This window comes from Danio rerio, chromosome 18 (assembly GCF_049306965.1).
Source record: "Danio rerio strain Tuebingen ecotype United States chromosome 18, GRCz12tu, whole genome shotgun sequence".
Lineage (NCBI taxonomy): Eukaryota > Metazoa > Chordata > Actinopteri > Cypriniformes > Danionidae > Danio > Danio rerio.
This window is the reverse complement of record NC_133193.1, coordinates 38,412,872-38,434,591: the sequence shown is the minus strand read 5'-3', so window position 1 is coordinate 38,434,591 and position 21,720 is coordinate 38,412,872. Positions and strand designations below refer to the sequence as shown.

The following is a 21,720-nucleotide window of genomic DNA, read 5'->3' as shown; positions in this document are numbered from 1 at the left end:
GGGTTTTACATGAAGAATTTGAGACATTTTTCGATAATTCTCTGTGTTTTTTTGTTGTTGTGTGTCTGAATTTGGTTGTGTGAACACAGGACTCCAGTCAAATTGGTCTGCTGAAGGAGCTTCTGGATCTACAGAAGGACATGGTGGTGATGCTTCTCTCTCTACTTGAGGGTAAGAGATAACTGCTCAATGTACTGAACTTTCTTGGTGGCCTCTTAAATCAGTAAAGCAACTTTAGTCATGGTCTGATTCACTGTATTACCACAGGTAATGTTGTGAATGGCACAATCGCTCGCCAAATGGTTGACATGCTGGTTGAGTCATCAAGCAATGTGGAGATGATTCTCAAGTTCTTCGACATGTTCCTCAAACTGAAGGATATTGTGGCATCAGATGCTTTCCGTGACTATGTGACGGACCCTCGTGGTCTCATCTCCAAGAAAGACTTCTCCAAGGCTATGGACAGTCAGAAGCAGTACACTCCATCTGAGATCCAGTTCCTGCTGTCGTGCTCTGAAGCTGATGAGAACGAGATGATCAATTTTGAGGAGTTTGCCAACCGCTTTCAAGAGCCTGCCAAAGACATTGGCTTCAACATCGCCGTGCTCCTCACCAACCTGTCTGAGCATGTTCCTCATGACACTCGCTTGCAGAACTTCTTGGAACAAGCTGAGAGTGTGCTCAACTACTTCCGCCCCTTCCTGGGCCGAATCGAGATCATGGGTGCTAGCAAAAGGATTGAACGTATCTACTTTGAGATCAGCGAGGCCAATCGTAACCAGTGGGAGATGCCTCAGGTCCGAGAATCAAAACGGCAGTTCATCTTTGATGTGGTCAATGAGGGTGGCGAGTCTGAGAAGATGGAGCTCTTTGTGAACTTCTGTGAGGACACCATCTTTGAGATGAACATCGCCTCGCAGATCTCTGAGCAAGAGGAGGAGGTCATTGAAGATGAGGATGAAGAAGAAGAGGAGGAGAGCGGTGGTGGTGGAGGTGGAGAGGGAGAAGGAGAGGAAGGGAATGGAGAAGAAGCACCGCCTGAATCGAGCTCAGCCTTTGCTGACTTCATCAAGAGCATTGTTAACTTCCTTAGCCTCTTTACTTTCCGCAATCTCAGACGCCGCTACCGCAAAATCAGGAAAATGACCATAAAGGACATGATTGTTGGTTTGGTGATGTTCCTCTACACTGTCCTCTTCGGCATCTTGCACTTCATCTACAGCGTCTGCAAAGGTTTCTTCTTGCTGATCTGGAACACTCTCTTTGGAGGAGGTCTCGTGGAGGGAGCTAAAAAGATGACGTTAACAGAGATTTTGACTAACATGCCTGACCCAACTCAAGACGAGGTGCACGGTGACCTTCCTCCTGAGCCAGGAGCAAGAAAAGTACAGGAAGCAGGTGGAGCCGGTGAGGGAGAGGAGGGAGCAGGAGGAGGAGAGGAGGAAGCAGAAGAGGGAGAAGAAGATGAAGATGGAAGAGCTGGCTTTGGTCCTCATGGTGGTCTCGGAGACATGGGAGAAACTGAACCAGAGGAGCCTCCTACTCCAGAAGGCAGTCCACTGCTGAAGAGAAAACTGGTGAGAAGAACTTTAGTACTTGAAGTAAGGCTGGGCGATTTAACCCAGGTTTATTTTCATGTGCGTTTTGTCAGTAAAGCTGGTTCAAATTAACCTCCAGCATGTGCATCTAGATGGAGCAGAGTTGACTACACAGAGTCGTAGTACACTAAACACAGAAACATTTTTCTTACAAGATGTCCATAAGAGTCGGGTCACACTTTATTTTGATGGTGCGTTTGTTAAATTAAGTTACATTGCATCTATATGCCAACTAATTCTTATAAGATTATAAGTAGACTGTTAGGTTGGGGTTAGGGTTAGTTGACATGTACTTCCAAAGTTTCTTGTAGTCAGTTAAATGTTTGTTGAAGGAGCAGTATCAACAGATTTTAATCAGACAGTCTACTAATACTCAAATGGACCATCAAAATAAAGTGTTATTGAGAGTCGCAGCTTTTTTTCAGAATCACTATCTTGATTTAATTTTGATTACCATTCAGCATGTGAATTGTTCCTCGCCAGCTTTTGTGTAAATGTTCTTTTAGAGAAAGGGGTCTGGATGCAGACCTGGTGCAGTGCAATCTGAGCTGCATTCAAAGCTTTTTAATGGCTCACCTAACACTATACCTACCCCTCACCGTGGCGTCACTTGCTCCATTTGAGTGCATTGTGTCTGACATTGCATTGCTGAGCATCCAAATTGCATCCAAATACTATTGCTTTTAGATCAGTGCTCACCAAACTTGTTCCTGGAGGGCCGGTGTCCTGCAGATTTTGGCTTCAACCCTAATCAAACACATCGGAACAAGCTAATCAATGTCTTACTATGTATACTTGAAACATCCAGGCAGGTGTGTTGAGGCAAGTCGGAGCTAAACCCTGCAGGGGCACCGGCCCTCCAGGACCGAGATTGGTGACCCCTGTTTTAGATTGTCAAAAACAAAGGAACTTCTCATAATTGCTTTGTAATTCTTTTGTAATTGTTTTCAGGTGAGTGAAGAAGGAGTAGAAGGCGAAGTAGTCGTAGAAGAGGAAAAAGTGGAGGAAGAACCAGCCCCAGAACCTGAAAAAGCAGAGTAAGTAATGGAGAAATTAGAACGGTACAATTTTTTTCATAAAATACATTCATATGTGAACATTTGTATTTATTCTTTTCATCAAAGTGCTGAAAATGGAGAGAAAGAGAAGGAGGCTGAACCTGAGACGGAGGACAAACAAGAAGAAGAGCAAGCTGAGATAGCTAAAGCCAAAGCTAAAGCAAAGAAAGGCAAGAAGGAAGAGGAAGTGGGCTTTGAACTCTGGAATGAACTTGAAATCCAAAGAATCAAATTCATGGTAATTCTCATTATTAGTTATTATTATATGATACTTTATTAAATTATATTATGCAGATTATTCACAGATGATTTTAACCTATTAAATATTTGACCATTTTATTCCTAGAATTACCTGTCTCGCAATTTCTACAACCTGCGCTTCCTGGCTCTGTTTATCGCCTTTGCACTCAACTTTATTCTGCTGTTCTACAAGGTCAGTTGGATTTTGAAACAACAGTTGCTTCTTTTAGAAATAGGCAGTGATGTAAGTGAACAAAGTAATAATACTGCTTATTTACGAGAATCTCTTCTTTACTTGCGTTTTTATTTTTCTAGCAACTCCTAATTTGACTCGACTATATTTTTAAAATGATTTCTATACATTTACTATAAGATACATTTCACTGAAGAACATTCGTTACTTACTAAAAAATAAAACCAAAGAAACTAAGAATGCAAGTCAGTTTGACTTAAGCTGCAGTCACACTGGGCTTTTCCTCCCATAGACTTCCATTCATACGCACGCGAATGCGTCAGACCGGGTCATGCATCAAGTTTTGCAGGTTGCTGTGGTGCAAAGTTCAAGCTTGGTGAACTCTGACCTGCGAAATCGCATCACTTGACTGCGAGAGAACAATCGAGGATCAAAACATGACATCTCTGGACAGAAATTTACAACATGGAGCAATCGCTCGCTTTTAAAAATGTCTATTAAGCTTGTTTAATCCCGGCCCTTTTCACTGCGCCGCACGACAGAATATCACAAGCTCAAATGTGACCGCAGCTTTAATCAGTGCTCTGCTACATTACTTTAATTAGTCAATTAGTTCAATTAGTGCATGTGTAATTGAGTGCTCACACAACCTCAGCTGTTCATATCATTTTTCGAACAAGCATTTCAGGATAGCAAGTATTGATATTAGGCCTACTTGACAATAAAACTGACAGCGGCACTCGTAATGTGGCAAAGATGAACACCGGGAATGAACAAACTGGAGAAAGTGTGTCTTATGCTGATAGATAATGGTATTTAAAAAGTCACTGTCCAACATCAAGACATTGAAGTAAACACATTGACATAAAGTGCAGATTCAGCAGCCAAATGGTGTGTTCAAAAGTCTTGTACATGATCATTTCAAGTTTTTTTGTTTAATTGTAGTTACATCATTTAAATGTACTTTTTCTATCATTACCTAAGTACATTAAATATTAAAAAAATTGCTTTTAAACTTAAGTACAATAAATGTCAGATACTTTTACTCAAATAATATTCTAAATAGTGACTTTACCTTTTACCAAGTACATTTTCTAGTAAGATACGCATACCTGTGGCTTTCTAGTACTTTATACTCCACTAGATATAGGGTTGTCATATTTTGGAGTTTTTGGCTTCAAAAAGTTGAAACTCCTGCACCAAAATAACTCACAAGCATGTGGTCCTCTGTAATAATTAGAGGAGCTGAATTTTGAAGATTCAAACCAGCTGCTTCCTTCTTTAGGTGTCTGACAGATTGCCTGGTGAGGAGGAAGAGTTTGAAGGTTCTGCTATGTTCGAGGGTTCTGGAGCCTTTGAGGGCTCTGCTGTGTTTGAAGGCTCTGCTGTGTTTGAGGGCTCTGGGGTATTTGAAGGCTCTGGAGAGGCTGAAGGTTCGGGAATGGAGGAGAATGGAGAGGAAGATGAGGAAAACGGGTTTGTCTACTACTTCCTGGAGGAGAGCACTGGATATATGGAGCCCGCCATGGCCTTCTTTTCCATCTTACACACCATAATTTCCTTCCTGTGTATTATTGGCTACAACTGCCTCAAGGTCAGGAGTTCAATGTTTACATATGGATTTTTTGTTGACACTTAGTTGACACACGGTTAGGGTTTTATTTTGTTTTGTTTTGTTTTGTTTTGTTCTGTTCTGTGGCCTGTTTCAGTAAGGAGTTTCAACCAACTCAGAGTTTAAAATTGAACTCTGTGTTGATTTACCATTTTCGATTTCAAAATAGCGGATCTGATTTAGGTCAATCAACTTTGAGTTGACATCTTCGCTCACACCATGACTTCAAAAAGGTATTATCAATGAAGAACAGATATTATTAGTGACCATTTGAAGCCATGAGATGCGGAGAACAGACGCTCTTGACACGCTCCAGATGCTCTGGAGGTCATTAATAATATAATAATATTAATACTGAAGCGGTAAAGGCATTTGAATGACCAATGAATGAATGAAAGAATGACCAAAACAACATTTAAGATGTTACAGTGTGCTCAGCATGCTGGTTTGTCTATTCACACACATTTCCATCATCATATGATCTCTTATAACAAACCTTTTTTAATGCACATACTGTAATTTGTTCAGTAAAAGTGTTTCCATTGTAGTTTATGTGCATCTTTTCTTATCGAATAACAGTTTATCCTACTCAGTTATGCGCTTGTTTTTTTTATGCGTTTTTTCAAAAGTTATATGCATCATGATGTTTCCGTTAACAGTCTTTATGCACATCCCCAAAATGAGCATTAAAATAGGTGGGTAGAAACGTAAGGCTAAGGTGAGAAATACCGCTTCGTCTTTAAAAAGGGAAGGAGACCGACAGAAAGTTTAGAAAATAAAACCTGCTCCTGACCAGGTTAGATTCACGGCGTAAGTTAACAGAGTAACTGACTCTGAGTTAAAGGGCGTACTCACACTATGTACAGTTGCATCGAACCAGGCCAAAGCACGATGATTCCCCCTCCCGTCTCCCCCGACGGCCCGAACTCACATTACAAACGGGCCTGGGCATGCTTACGTCATGGATGCTGTGCTGTTCAGTAAGCGCTCTTGCTCAGCACAGTGCAGTGGAGATTTCTCTAGTTGTATCGCTTTAGACCTTAGGGATGCAGTGACACGCAGTCAGATATTTCGCCAAACAGATCAGCCACTTTTGACCCTCATAAACAATCATAAATCCCTCGTGCTACAGGAATTAGGAGGTTTACTGAAGGTGCATAGCTGTCGTGCAGTGAGGGGTTTGCCTATTAAATAAACTACGGCAGTTTGCGTTAACTGAACAATAAGAATAATTAATAAATCCATATGAAACAGTCCCTTTAAAGTCATGTCTCTCTTTCACTTTCGTGCTTTGGCGCGTTTTGCACTCACACACAAGCGTACCGAAAGCCCAAAGTGAACCGCGCTCTGCACACCTCTTCCAACTGGCGAGTAAACCTTGCCTGAGCCCGATACAGTGCACTCACACTTCTCAAACGATCCGGGAAACGGGTCTGGGGCACGGTACAGATAGCATAGTGTGAGTAGGCCCAAAGTTACTTCTCTTTTAGAAACAGGCTTGACTTACCCTGCTTTCTCCAGTTTAACAAACCTGCCATTTTGAAACGGAAAGGCCAGAGATTCTCTCATTTCACGGTTAAAATACTCTGAGTTTTCACTTAACCTCCTTTCTGAAACGAGCCCCTCTTCTCTTCTGTTCTGTGCTGTTTTGTTTTGTTTCCCAACCTCTTAATTTTAAAAACAGTTTTTTAATGTCAAATTATTAAATTGTTTTTATTTTTTATAAATGTTATAATTCATGAGATATACAATAATTTAAATTATAATAATTACACAATAATGAAATAGGTGCCAAACAAGAAGTTACAGAAAATGGCATAGACAATTGGCATTTCGGTATATTAACTGAGGTTCATAGGTGACATGAGTGCATTTAAATGCATCATTTACTCAGTGTTATTAAATTAAAGTTTTAAATATAACCTTTTAAAAAAATTATAATTATTGTTTTTGTAATTATTATTATAATAAATAATAATATTAATAATAATATTAATAATAATAATAATAATAATTATTATTATTATTATTATTATTATTTAACTAAAACAGTATCTAAATTGTGTCTGGTCACACTCTTTTTATTGAATTGATTCATTTAAATGGCTCATTCATTGTGAAATAAACAAGTTACCATCAGTAAAAATAGAAAAATAGCATTAAAAATGCAGATTGATCCTTTAATGAACCCTGCTATAGACTGAAGTTGTGCACAGCATATGCAAGTTAGTTAGTAAAAATTGATTGCATCCTGAGGTTAAATTAACTTTAAGTAACAAAAAATTTTGACTTTTAATTTCTGCCACTATTTTAACGACATTATCATTTACTCACCCCATGTCATTTTTAAAGCTATGATAATTTTCATTGCTCTGTGGAACATGATATTTTCCTGTCAGTGGGTTAATCTGATATGAATTGCTAATTTGTTTATACCTGTCCAGGTTCCTTTAGTTATCTTTAAGAGAGAGAAGGAGCTGGCCCGTAAACTGGAGTTTGATGGTCTGTATGTAACTGAACAACCAGAAGATGACGACATCAAGGGCCAGTGGGACCGACTAGTCCTTAATACACCGTAATACAACTATATCATTATTATTATTTAAAAATGGATAAATTTCAAGATGATCTGAAATGGTTTTACTTCTATTTTCCACTTAGGTCTTTCCCGAACAACTACTGGGACAAATTTGTAAAACGAAAGGTCAGTGGTTTGTTAGAACTGTGTGTGCAGATGTTACCTTTTGTGTATTGTGTGTTGTTGACAACTAAACATGCCTATTTTGCAGGTGCTAGAGAAGTATGGAGATATCTATGGTAGAGAAAGAATCGCTGAGCTGCTGGGTATGGATCTAGCATCTCTTGATGTCAGCGCCATGACACATGAGAAAAAGCGTCAGCCTGATCCTTCAATGTTCACATGGTACAGAAAGATGCAAGACACACGTATTAGTGTAGATATCAAGATACCAAAAAGACATGTTGATGTTAAGTAATACAAAAAAAGAACATGTGCAATATTGTTAATATGGGAGCAGTGATAATTATTTATATATTATTTTATACATTTTTTTAAACTTTATTTATAGAAGTTTTTATGAAAACATAACACCCAATAGTGTACATGTATATATGTTAACAAAATTATCTCTGTGTTATTACCTGATACTAACTAGAAAATGCACCAAAACCTTAGCAGACAATACAGCAATTGGGTCTTCTCCCTTAGATGTATAGGTTAATAATGTCTCAATTTTTTTTTGTGATATTTTTTCTCTCCTTTTTTACATGTCATTTTTTTTTCTTATTCCATTAGTCTGGCTTAGATTTCTTTTTTTTATGGTGCTGATGCATATGATCACACCGGTGTGATTAGAACATTCTGTGCATGATATGATCAGCTGCTAAATTCCAATCTGCTTTTAAATTCAAATTGTTTACAAACAAATAGCATTTATTTTAAGTTTCAGACATTTCCACATAAGCACTTGCAAAAACCCTAACATTTATGGTTTGTAAATAACACAAAAAAAATATTTTTTTTGCTCATTTCTTGAGATTTCATTGGGACAACTTAATTACATTCACATAATTACATTCAACATAATTTACATTCAATCCACATGACTTTGTTAAAAGTCTCACATTAAGTTAATTAGTTTGTTTTTGGATAACATGAGTTAATTGTGTGGAACCCTGCATTTTTTACAATGTACATGCTGATGTCCATGGAGATGGCAATAATAATTATTTTCATACAAAATCTGACAATGTGCTTTATTCACATAAGATGGACACCGTTACAATTTATTCTACTTATTCTCTGGTTAAACATCCAATAATCTTCATGTGTTTTGGGAGAAGTTGATGAATTAACATGTTGAAAATCCAGCAGTGGCGACACAGTGGCGCAGTAGGTGGTGCTGTCGCCTCACAACAAGAATGTCTCTGGATCGCTGTTTCAAATCTCGGCTCAGTTAGCGTTTCTGTGTTGAGTTTGCATGTTCTCTCTGCATTCGTGTGGGTTTCCTCCACAGTCCAAAGAAATGCGGACTATAATAAAGGGACTAAGCTGACAAGAAAATGAATAAATGAATAAATGAATGAAAATCCAGCAGCTCTAATCTCTCCACTACAGCACAGACTAACATGGGGCACCTAATACATCACTTTCTGGAATACTTGCAAAGCAAAAACAAATACAAAGGGAACCCTTTACCGATTACAGTCATTTAAAGAAAAAAAAACTTCACGCGAAAATGTAGGATTCTGATTCACTCAAATGTATGTATTCAAATGTATGTAGTCATTTATTTTAAGAGTTGGACATCACTACTCATAAATACTGAAATATTCTGTAATTATAAAATAGAGATTATATTATTTTTAAATATCATGAATCCACAGGTTGACGTCTATCGACATCAAATACCAGATTTGGAAGTTTGGAGTGGTTTTCACTGATAATGTGAGTTTTATTAAAATCTGAATTTTTTATTTCCTTATCTGCTTTTTTCAGTGCACTGATGTTATTTGTCACTATTGATTTGTTTTTTGTTTTTATCTGCTCATAGACGTTCCTGTATCTGGTTTGGTATACGGTTATGTCTCTGCTCGGCCACTTTAACAACTTCTTCTTCGCCTGTCACCTGCTGGACATTGCCATGGGTGTCAAAACCCTGCGCACCATCCTGTCATCTGTAACCCACAATGGCAAACAGGTACAGCTCTCCAAAATCATCATATCTGGCTAATATTTGATAGAAATCAATTGCAGATGTTAATCTTGATGGCGACTGTTTAGCTGCTGATGACGGTGGGTCTGCTGGCTGTGGTGGTCTACCTCTACACCGTGGTGGCCTTCAACTTCTTCAGAAAGTTCTACAACATGAGTGAGGATGAAGACGAACCAGATATGAAGTGTGATGACATGATGACTGTAAGTGTTTCTAGATAGCTTTCAAATAGGAAGTAATTTTATTTTTGTAAAATACAAATACAACGTTGTAAATTACATAAATATAAGGGCTCACAAATTTTTCAACTTTTTTACTATTTTTTTATTTTACCTTTTTAGAGATCTGTACCTTAAATACAGTCCTATGGTGTAACTTAGCTTAAATGGGTGGTCCACTACAATATCATATTTTAAACTTTAGTTGATATGTATTGTAGCTGTTTAAACATAAACAACATCTCTGAATGTAATACGCTCAAAGTTCAATGCAAAGGGAGACATTGGCTTTTACAGAGTTAGCTTAGCAAAGCCTACAGCGAACAAAGTTTGGGGACTACAAAAAAACATCCGGGTTAGTGAGATCACACGTATACACCTCGTGCAGCGAGGGGGTGTGGCCAGAGGCACTGTAATGTAGCAGAGAAAGCTAAAATGCTGTCTAAATGCTATTTCCACAGAGCTTCTTCTGCTTCTTTAATTGGGCTTTCAAAAGAAATGACACAAAGAGAGAAGTGCTCACAATTTAACTTTAATTATGTTCCAGAGAGTTATATATAGATATCTAGCTAGCATTTGACAAAGGACAGCTTCCAGAATTTCTCCCAGTTCAGTGCTGGATTCGACTAAAAACTCCTCAAAGAAGGAGCAGCTCCAACCATTATAGAAGAAGCTGTGAATTGTGAGGTACAACTTCTAAGTATTTTTACTTTTTTTATTTGTTAAAATTGATCTATTACATGCACAGTTTCTAGTGTTAATGGTATGTTGTAGCAAGGGCGAAAAACAAGGATGTAAACAATGAGAAATGCTGTTTGGCACCATTAACAGTTTAGCTACAAATTCATATTTATTTCTGTAAACACTCACATTCTTTACCAGCGATGCAGTGTCTCTCTATGTGACCAATTTCCCTGCATTCTACATCTCAAATAACAAACTCACAAAGAATATGTGAACGTTTCATATTACTTACATATTTATAACGAAAATGTATGTGAAAGACACTTGTCAGATTTTATTTTAGAGAGCAGACGTGAGGTTCAGCTGTGTCCTGTATCATTTTCTGTGTGATTCAGTCACAAACTGATACGACTAAGAGCTACAATGACTGATAGTATTTACACAGTGCAAAAGTGCATGCTTGTTGGGGCGTGGCGCTTTTCTTGGTATCATGGAGCCGATCAGCGAATCACTACATATTAGCCAATCAGAGCCTCTTGAGGGTGGGCCTTTCTGAGGAACAGTCATTTTCATGTTAGCGGGGTAGCAGTATATACTACAGCAGTGTTTCTCAACTCGTGGGTCACGACCCAAAAGTAGGTCAAGGGAACATTTTCACTGGGTCGTGGAGTGTGTGGTCAAAAAAAAAACAAAGCAAAAGTTACATTTTTAACTTATTTTGCCTATACCGGATTTTGCTACAACCGTACCGTTGACATGTGAAATATAATTTAATTATAGCAACAAATATGTCAAAGCACAAGTAATTAAAATGACATTTAGAAACCAAACATCCCAGTTGCAAGGACAAGCCTGTGGACTATTTTCAAAGACGACTCCAAGAGCTGAGGCATCACAAAAATGCCTAACTTCTTCATGTTCAAAACAAGTACAGACACACCGAGCATATTAGTGTGTAGCAAAGGCCAAGAAAGCCCACACAATAGCAATAAGAGTTTCTCTTACCTGCGGCCATGGACATGGTCAGAGAGGTGTTGGATCAGTCTGCAGCAGATAAGCTGAAGACCATACCACTGTCAAATGATACCATTTGTCGGCACATTGAAGACATATGTCTGATGACGTAAAACAACAAACTACATCTCGTGTACAGAGAAGTGCTTATTACGCTTTGCAGATTGATGAATCCACGGACATTGCAAATCACGCAACTTGTTTATGTGAGATATGTATGGTAAGGGGACTTGGGGGAGCAATTTCTCTGCAGCAGCGATCTCCCCACCACTACAACACAGATGATATTTTGAGTACTATGGATTTGTATTTCGGATCATTGGGCCTGAGCTGGGCAAACTGTGTCAGGATCACAACTGACGGCGGTGCCTCTATAACAGGAAAACACTCAGGGGTGGTGAAGAGAATTCTTTAGAGAATGTCAAATGCAACGTGGAGTTATTGCTTGTTGAATCGAGAAGCATTACATAGGAATATGGTGCCTGTGCTTGATGAGACATTAAGAGAAGTCGTCAAAGTAGTGAACTACATAAAAAAGTACCAAAACCTCCCAGTGTTTTAAAAATCTGTGCAAAGACCTGGGCTCTGAACACATACAGCTGTTGTATCACTCAGAAGTTCGTTGGCTCTCAAGCGGAAAAGTTTTGTCAAGGTTTTACGAACTTACAACAGAAATCGCTGCCTTCCTCTCAGCAAATAACTCTCCTCATTCTGATCCATTCAATGACGAAATCTGGCTCACCCGAGTTGCTTATCTTGCTGATGTGTTTGAGCACCTCAACACATTAAACATATCAATGCAAGGGAGAGGGCACAATATTTTTAAACAGTGACAAAGTTGCTGCATTCAAAAAGAAGATTGAACTGTGGACGAAACATGTTTTTACAAAGACAGACTAGACATGTTTCCCAACACTTGCAATGAAACACAACAGATATACAGCGGGAAATTTTTAACTGAAGAAAACTATCAGGTAACATCTCCACAAGCTGCAAGTCCGGTTTAATGACTTTCCTGAGAAACATGATGATGATCCTTGGATAAGCAATCCCTTTGGAATCCACGTGGAAAGCATCACATTGCTGAGCAACAAAAAGAATCGGCTGGTGGAGCTGTCATGTGATAAGACGCTGAAAAGAAATTGAGTGATGTAAGCCTCTCCCAGTTTTGGTGCAGCGCTACGTATTTGCGTGAAAGTGGCTTCTCTTTCGTGGTGCAGCTTAAGTCAAAGCAAAGGAACCGGTTGGACATTGAGCATGATCTTCCGGTAGCAATGTCTACCATCACCCCAGACTTTGAAACTCTTATCAGGAGTAAAGCACATTCCCAGTTATGTCATTAGCTTTGCAAGTTACTGTTAAGTGAAACATGTTTATAATTGCTGTCATATTAAATGTAAAAATGGTTATGATTATTTTAATCATTTTACGGTAATTTGCTGGTTTGTTCTGTTCAACAGAATCATTGTTAATGTTTTATTAACAGTTCAGTTTAGTTCATGGTAACTGAAACTTTCCATACCACTGTTTACAGTATTTGTCATTTTTACTGTGTAATATTTCTATAATTTGATACATTTTGTTAAATGACAGCAAATAAAATATTGTTTATTTGTTTATTTGTCTCTACTTGTGTATGTTAACAATTTTATCCAAATTAATTATAATTACAATTATATTATAATAAAAAAAAAAAGAAATTATATTACAGTTCCTAAAAATTTGGGTCGCGGCTTGATGACCCTGTAAAAATGTGGGTCCCATGTCCAAAGCAGTTGAGAACCATTATACTAAAGTAAGATATATGAACAAAATAATTTGATTTTTTTTACAAATGAAGCATGAGCACACATCATTTTGCATCTTATAAACACAACCAAGCCTTAAAAATACACTCTGGACCACCTCTTTAATAATATATGAATAGCATGAGAGTAATTTAACTTTATTGTTGGATACTTATCTTCATATAGTGCTGTTTATTTTTTATCAAACTGTAAATAACATTTGTTTTTCTTCATAACTTGTCATACTTGTTGGATATTTTCAATAAATGGGGGTCACACTAAAGGACATGGGTAGGCCTGAGAGATTTATTAATGTTTTTTACGGTTTTCTATTTAATTTATTAAGAGTTATGCTACAGTCACATTATAGGGCAGTTTTAAGATTTGGCTAAAAATGTAATACCACAACAGTTTTTATAACAAAAAGTCCATGGAAGACAAAGAAATGCTGAACCATTTGCAAATGTTAAATTCTGAAACTACTAGCTATATTCCTATTTGTCATGTGTGCTGTGAAAATACAACATCGACAAACCTTCTACATTTGGTTCAGTTACATTTTCTCTCACTTCACGCCTGACTGAGATCATGTCTTCTGTTTCAGTGTTATCTGTTCCATATGTATGTGGGTGTCCGAGCTGGTGGTGGTATAGGAGATGAGATTGAAGATCCAGCTGGAGACGAGTATGAACTTTACCGTGTGGTTTTTGACATCACCTTCTTCTTTTTTGTTATTGTCATCCTGCTGGCCATCATTCAAGGTGAGGAAAACGTTTGTTTCATGGCAGGGTTTTTTTCTCAGAATGTCTGTCATAATTACATGTATGCATTGTGTGCAGGTCTGATCATTGATGCCTTTGGTGAGCTGAGAGATCAGCAGGAGCAAGTCCGAGAGGACATGGAGGTAAAGTTTGTCTTTCCATTATTTACAGGGTCCATAGAATGTGCCTGAGGCTTCATCCACACAAAGCCAGAGCTTTTTGTTTGTTTGGTTTTTGCTTTATCTATTATTGTAAATCTAAAGATGCTAGTAGGGATGATTCTCTTGAGCCAAAAGATGAAAAACAATGTGTAAAGCTGAGTTCAGACTGCATGATTTTATCCCCGATTATGACTCGCCGACAGGTTTTGAGAAATCGCTGACAAACTCCTGAAATCACAGGCGAATCGGTGCTCGTGCACGTGAGTGACAATCCCACAATGTCAACTATCTAAGACGCGATCTTAAATAATCACTAATGAGTCGCCCATGCCTGTGAGATACATGTCGTGCTAAATATCTGGAGCTGTCGGTGATTCAAATCATGCCGTTATTTTTGACTGAAAATAACATTGACGATCGCCTACAGCCAATGAGAGAGCAGCATCCACTTGTGTGTGTAGTGTGTGCACCTGCAGGTCAGCGGGAGGTTGAGGGAGAAGTTAAAAGTGCATATTTTTAGTTTATTTGGACTCAAGAAATGGAGGAAAAACTAGTGGAAATTTGGCAGGAGCACCCGTTTCTGTTTGACGTGTCATGCGACTGGGTAAAAAAAGAAAGTTGAGGAGAAATAGCTAATTCCCTTCAAACCCAGGTGAGCAAATATGTTCAAGTTCAAGTTAATTTATTTATAAAGCACATTTAAAAGCAGCCACAAGACTGTACATAAGACAAGGTAAAAAATAAAAATAAAAAGACATAATATAAAAACATAGAAATAAGGCAAGAGAAACATCTGTAAAAATGTAAAGAATTAGCAGTAGAGCAAACTATTAAAATTAATCTTTAAAAGCCAAGCTAAAAAGGTACGTTTTAAGAAGTGATTTAAAATTGATAATGATGGAGCCTTTCTAATCTCAGGGGGCAAGATATTCCACAACCAAGGACCTGCCACAGAGAAAGCTCGGTCCCCTCTACGTTTCAGCCTAGACTGTGGAACTGAAAGAAGATTCTGCTCACTTGACCTAAGAGATCTCACAGGAGTGTAAAGATGAAATATGTACATTTTCTACCCCATTAAAGGCTTCTTTCTTGTTATGTAGTTGATAACAAAATATATACTACGTGTTTTTGGTTAAGAGACGTAGTTTGGACAAAGTTGTCAGTGATTCTTCCTATTTTAAAGTCATGCAATGTGAAAGTCCCTGTTGCCGATCTATCTTGCAGTGTAAACAAAGCAGCGACAAAACGCTTGCCCAGTCATGCAGTGTGAAAACATCTGCGACACGATTACTTTCAAAATCATGCAGTCTGAACTCGGCATAAGTCACATTTTGGTAACTGGTTGGTTTGTTTGGAACCTCATCTGAGGTGTTACAAAAAAGTAAAATGTTAGGTAGGGAACAGACTAGAAAATCCCCCAAAAGGGAGCTGAAACGAACTGTGCTGTACCATGCAGTCATTTTCAGATTTGTCCACTCTGGGTTTCAAAAAATATAGCTTTCACTTTCCCAAAACACTGGTTCTGTCTGGATGAAAACCCTATATGATACAATGTTTTTTTTCATCTCTATGTGGATGGGGCCTAAGAAATTTCAGCTCAAAATAGCTCACGGATCATTAATTACATAATGTAAATGTGCTCTTTAGTCAAAGCACACACTTTATAATTTTTTTAATGTCTTTTTAAATGGAAATGAGCTGCTGTTTTCAGGTCACACAGATTTAATTGGCTTTATGCACAGCAAGTGTTTTAAGCCACCAATAAACTTCTGGTAAAAATGGTTGAAGTGACATTTCAATTTCATAATGTACCTTTTACAGCATCCATAATATAAGTGAATTAAAATAGAATCTGGTTAATAGAGTTAAGCATTCATTTAGTTTTTCAAGTGTAACAAGATGAAAGTCAGTTTAAACACACCACCGTCAGTAGAAGCAGGGGAGTGCAGAAAATACTGTCCAAATTTTAGAGACATGGCGTGGAACAGTTTCATGCAGTGCTACTTATTCAGTCTGTGACCCATTTTGTCAGGCAGTGAAAATCACAGATTTTTAAAGAAACCATCTTAGGGATTTTGTAATAGCATGATAGTTTACTGGAGACACTTGAGCCGACTGACTGAAAATTCAAAATCCCTGTGCAAATATCCCATTTTAAAATCCTATGCAAAAAAAAAAAAGAAAAAAAAGTTGCAATTTTGAGCCTTGCAGTAATTTCATTCAAGTGCCCAAAAATGCCTTGTTTTTTTTTTTTTTTGCCATTGGATTGTAAAGTGTTTTATTGAATACACACTTGAACATCTCAGCAGATGTAGCACTGTAGGTTCGGGTACTTTGGTTCTATTGCTCTACAAATACTGTGAATTTAGATAAACTTTTATACATATCTAATTTTTGCTGCATATGTAATAATCAGACACAGGAATCAGCTAGTTTTCTTAGTGAGGTTGTGTTTAAACTGTTGTCATGAATAAAACTAAAAGAGACAACTGGCCTTCTTTCTTCCAGTGCACCACAGCACCCCTTGTGTTTGCTAGGAATCCAGCTTATACTTGTATCGCATTATGTATTACTGCCTGAAACATTCTGAAAACAATAAAACCCTTTTTTGTTGTTTTTCCAAAGACTAAGTGTTTCATCTGTGGAATTGGAAGCGATTACTTTGACTCGACTCCACATGGCTTTGAGACGCATACGATGGAGGAGCACAATTTAGCCAACTACATGTAAGTGTATTGTAGAAACTTTGTTTATCCCTGATGGCTAATTATTTGTTTACATACTTGAAAATGACATCTTTTGTGCCATGTAGGTTCTTCCTGATGTATTTAATCAATAAGGATGAAACGGAGCACACAGGACAGGTCAGTGTTATTTTTATTCTCATCTCTGTTAAAAATTATTATTTTTTTATTTATATTAAAGTCAATTTTGATCAATTTAATCTTAACTTTTGGACACGGTGTATGTGGGTAATGCTCTCTATTATTTAAAATAACTTTTGTGAAAATAAAATGTTAAAATTTGTGTAAAATGTTTCATTGTACATTATTCATTGTAATAGACATAATTTTGTAAAAATTAAAGGTGCAGAAGGTGATTGTCTTTAATAACATTTGTTGTTGTGCTGGATGAAAGTCTCTTTACATTCCAATAGTATTGATTAAAGTAAATCATCTAAATGTATTTGTATTTTTATATTCTGGGTAAGGCATAAAACTATAAAAATGTTCATCTATTAAAAATTTGTCGGGCCGACAATTCCCATAATAATAATAATAATAATAATAATAATAATAATAATAAGTAATAAACAGTGTTATTTCACCTAGCCTGCTTTACTGAGGTGAAGTTCAGTTTATATTCACAATAACAACCTGTGATGCGCTCCCTATGTTGTTTACCATGTTACTCTGAATATTCCGTCTGAAATAGCATGCAAGTATGGCTTAGTAATGTGTAATTCCTAAGCACCATAGTCACTTTAGGACAAAGCGGGTGAGAGAGCGAGACCAGTGATCCTTGCATGCATGAAATATTGCACATTATGACAAGTTTTGCTTGCTAAATTCTCAACTAAAAAAACATGCTAGATATAATACTGTTTTTTGTTCGGATTTGTAGTATGACGTTTTCTAACTGGCGAATGACATGCTCTAGTGGATTGTCTAATGTCATCTTTACGGTGTGGGTTCGTCAAAGCTATTATGCTAACAGTTTGCATTTTGGCAGATGACAGACAAGGGCAGACTGACCATCTGGCAGACCGGCCAGTTTCCCGCTGGGCCTGCGCACTTTTTGGGCTAGGCTGATCATCTTCTTATGATCTGATCGCCCATAAAACACTTAGCAGACTGTCGTGTTTTTCTGCTTAATTAATTGACGATGCTGTGATCTGTGACGCACTGAAAGTAAGATGTTTCTTTTTCGAACAGACCGGCCCATGTGACATAATCTGTAGCCCATTGGTTCTTTTCTTTATTGACATTAGGCTGACCCAAGCACAAACTTCTATTTTGGGCTCTTTGTAAGCGTGCAACCTCGGTGTTTATTTGTCAAAATAGTCGAGAGTTACGCCTGCTTTTCCCCCCACACCCCGCGTATGGAGAGCAGAATCGGCGAGCAACCCTTTAACGTCTGCAGTGGATCAACAACTGTTCCACAGATCAATATATTTTCAACTTTTCATCTGCACTAAGGTCCACAGTAACTTCCTCCTATGCTGTTTCCTTAACCTGAAAGTCTTTAGTTTACAAATTATATATACCATAAAGAATGTATGCTTCTAAAGCTCTATGAGGAGTGTCATTCATGTATTTTAAGATGCACTTGGTCAGAAGACAATCGCATGAGATATATCATGACATTTTGTTTTTGATCATCAGCATGATGTAGGCTTATAGTGACAATAATATTTATACAATATGGTTAAAATGATATTGATACATGACCTAACTATTGTGCAACATAAGCAAAACTAATACTAATTTTTTACATTTAGTTTTGTAGTTCGGGCCCAAACAATTATTATACTATGTACAATCTATGTTTGATGTTTCATTGTTGAGTTAAACATTTTTAAGGTGCTCTGACACACTGCTTTTATTATTTATCTTTATTTTGATAACCAACATTAACTGTGTGCATCAGCAGGCAGTTTTTGTTATGTTCATTATTTAATATAGGCTCCCTTGAAACACACTCGCACACACAGGATGGACTTCCAGTGTGGATTATACTTTAATTAGAATAATAAATTTAAATTTTAAGTTTTTAATTTGTCAATTCTTATTATTTCCTATATATGTCTTTAGTGCGTTTATAGAAAGGGAGTTGGTAAACATATTCAAGGGCGTGCACAGATGGGTAGCATTTTGAATGAATGTAGTGGGCTGCTCTGTCCCAAATTGCCAGGGCCGATATTTTGTTTTAGTCCAGCCCTGGCAGATTACCTACTGCACCTTTTAGCACAAGACTTATTAAAATAAATTAAATAAAAATTTATTGATCATAGTACATTTTTTTTATTATTGTGGGTGACAAATGATTAAAACCTAGTGATATGATGGATAACATTGTGAAACTGAATGACATTTTAGTGGATGTCATGTTTTGTTTTTTGTTTTTAATTCACTCACATTTTACCCAAAAAAATTGCTGCTTTATACTCTCGTGATGCTTGAAAGTCACTTCGTTTTGACCCCTTGATGTGTTTATGTTTTTAATACTTTGCTAAATCTACATATGCAATATTGTTTTATCTCTCTTTCTAGGAGTCATACGTGTGGAAAATGTACCAGGAGCGATGCTGGGACTTCTTTCCTGCTGGTGACTGTTTTAGGAAGCAGTATGAGGATCAGCTTGGCTAATTTCAACTAGCAGCCTGAAAAGTGTGTGTATGTGTAGAAGAGCATTACTTCAGGAATGAGCGTCAAAGAGAATATTGTGGAAAAATAGCCAATAGAAGGGAACAATAGATAAATAAATGACCGACTGTAGCCTTGACTTAACTCTCCTGACCCTTGTCTTCAAACAACACCTCACAGAAACACTAAAAACCTTTGATTTCCGCTTGAGTAAATGAGAGAAACGAGCCAATATCAGATGACAGAAGAAAGTATTTTAAACTGTATATAAACACTACATGGCCTTTTCTTCTTCACCAAGGACTTTTTGAATCTGTATCAAGCCAAAATGAACAAACGCCCCATAAACAAACCTTCCCTTTTCTCCTCCGTTTGTCTGTCACAACGAATCTACAAAATCTCAGTGCCTAATGTTCAATCTTAAAAGTACAGTGAGGATTTAAGTATGATTTTATGATTAATAGTCTGTAGCGATATTTTCATGTGTAGAGTAGCTGTTTAGTTTATATATCACATAGCTTATGTTTATTTATTGACGTATACCACAGAAATATAGCCATATGAGTGGTAACATCCTGCTCTATGACTTAAATAAAGAGCATTTTGACATATTAAGCCAGGATTTTGTTTTTCACCTGGCACATCGAGCGAATGTGAGAATGCTTGAAACCGATATATCTTAACATTTTCGAGAGAAACATATTACAACCCTGAGATTTCTCTGTTTCGAGTTTCAGAGAATTGCAAATAGTCTGAAAAGAAGTTTAACTTTGTACAAATGGGAAACCACCTGTTTTGCACTCTAGAGTCTTATATTGGGACGTTTATCCATCCCAAGAACACAATGCTGTATTACAAATATAGAGAGTTGAAAAGAGTCCTTTGTTTTATCAAACACTTCCTCTCGACATTTTACAAGATGATGTCCTTTTACTCTGATTATGGAAAGAATCATGTCTATATGCACAGTAATATTGATGTTGAAAAACTCATTTGAAGAACTGCTTCTCTGTTTTTTGGAAATAGGCTCATTTACAAGTCACCTAGAGGTAAATAGTTCAGTATTACCATTATTGAATCCAGTCAGCTGAGTCTAACAGGAGCACCTTTAGCTTAGCTTAGCATAATTCATTGAATTGGATTAGACCATTAGCATCATACTCAACATTTTTTTTAATATTTTTGATAATTTTCTGTACCATGACAATGTTATTGTGCTGAATTGCTGGTTACCTAGTTAGGGAACAGTTTCAGGAAAATTATCGAAACTATTGTTTAAAATTTTTTTAAGCTAAATGCTAATGGTCTAATCTGATTCAGTGATTTATGCTAAGCTAAGCGAAAAGTGCTCCATTCAGATAGGTGATCGGCTCAATGGATTCAAAAAATGGTAAAACTCAGCTGTTGAACTCTATGTGACTTGTAAAATGACCCAATTTACAAAAAAAGTAGAGTGTTCCTTCAAGACCTTGACGTGAACTATGCTGTGTCATTCTGCAACTTTACTTAATTTATCCACCTAAATACATAGATGATATATTTTTGTTGGAACTCTAAATACTTAAGTGAGTATTATGTACCTTTTTTGGGGTGGGGGGAGATTTAGGTTAGAATTTAGTAGAAAATCGAAAAAGGAATGAGAGTTAGGTTAAGTTAATATAAAGGTAACAAATACAATGTGTTTTTGCCTTTTAGATTTGTATTCTTCTTTTTGGCGAAATCTCATACTTTATTTTTGTCGAATATAGATGAAGTATAGGCGTAGGTCTCTGGTTTTTGTGCATCAGGCGGCTAAAACAAACTCAAATGTGCATGATTCACCTTGTTCTGTTTTGCTGACATGTTGCGGCGGCACATCGAGAGCGTGTGTTCAGGTCTTTTGGTTTGTTTTGCTCACAGTGGGAAGAAATGAACTCTTCTCTGAATCTGACTGTGTATCAGGCTGAATCCTGGGTTTTAATGCACATTAAACAGATTCCAGTATTTTAAAGAGCACTGCTGTCTGAATTCTGTTCTGTTGGTTGTTTCTTTGTGTGTTCCTTTATTGTATAGATTTGTAGGCGTCATCTTGTAACACAATTCAGTCCAGTCAAAAAAAGGTATATGGTTCTATATAGTCTTCCCAAGAACACCCGAGAGCACAAATACATATGAATATTAAACGCTTGACAATTTTAAACATCCAAATATATAAAATACAAACATAGTAGTTAACATTTTGAAAATGTGCTAAATAAATGTGTAAAGTGCCATATGGGTTGCTATTAGTGCTTAAAACTGATATTTAATAAT

The 21,720-nt window shown here is 37.1% G+C and overlaps 1 protein-coding gene across 26 annotated transcripts in view; it reads left to right on the top strand.

Annotated features, from left to right (window-relative positions):
• Positions 1–21,421, top strand: part of ryr1b (ryanodine receptor 1b (skeletal)) — a 243,794-nt gene extending 222,373 nt beyond the window's left edge. For 25 of the 26 annotated variants that reach the window (XM_073929492.1, XM_073929491.1, XM_073929471.1 and 22 more), the window contains 17 exons: positions 90–171; positions 268–1,577; positions 2,550–2,635; positions 2,723–2,894; positions 3,003–3,089; positions 4,375–4,683; positions 7,146–7,276; positions 7,363–7,405; positions 7,491–7,624; positions 9,109–9,169; positions 9,276–9,422; positions 9,506–9,640; positions 13,745–13,901; positions 13,980–14,044; positions 16,688–16,788; positions 16,875–16,926; positions 19,336–21,421. In XM_073929492.1, the coding sequence (XP_073785593.1) occupies positions 90–171; positions 268–1,577; positions 2,550–2,635; positions 2,723–2,894; positions 3,003–3,089; positions 4,375–4,683; positions 7,146–7,276; positions 7,363–7,405; positions 7,491–7,624; positions 9,109–9,169; positions 9,276–9,422; positions 9,506–9,640; positions 13,745–13,901; positions 13,980–14,044; positions 16,688–16,788; positions 16,875–16,926; positions 19,336–19,431 (3,168 nt within the window). In that variant the 3' untranslated portion in view covers positions 19,432–21,421. 26 annotated transcript variants of the gene reach the window in all.
• The last annotated feature ends 299 nt before the right edge of the window (positions 21,422–21,720 follow it).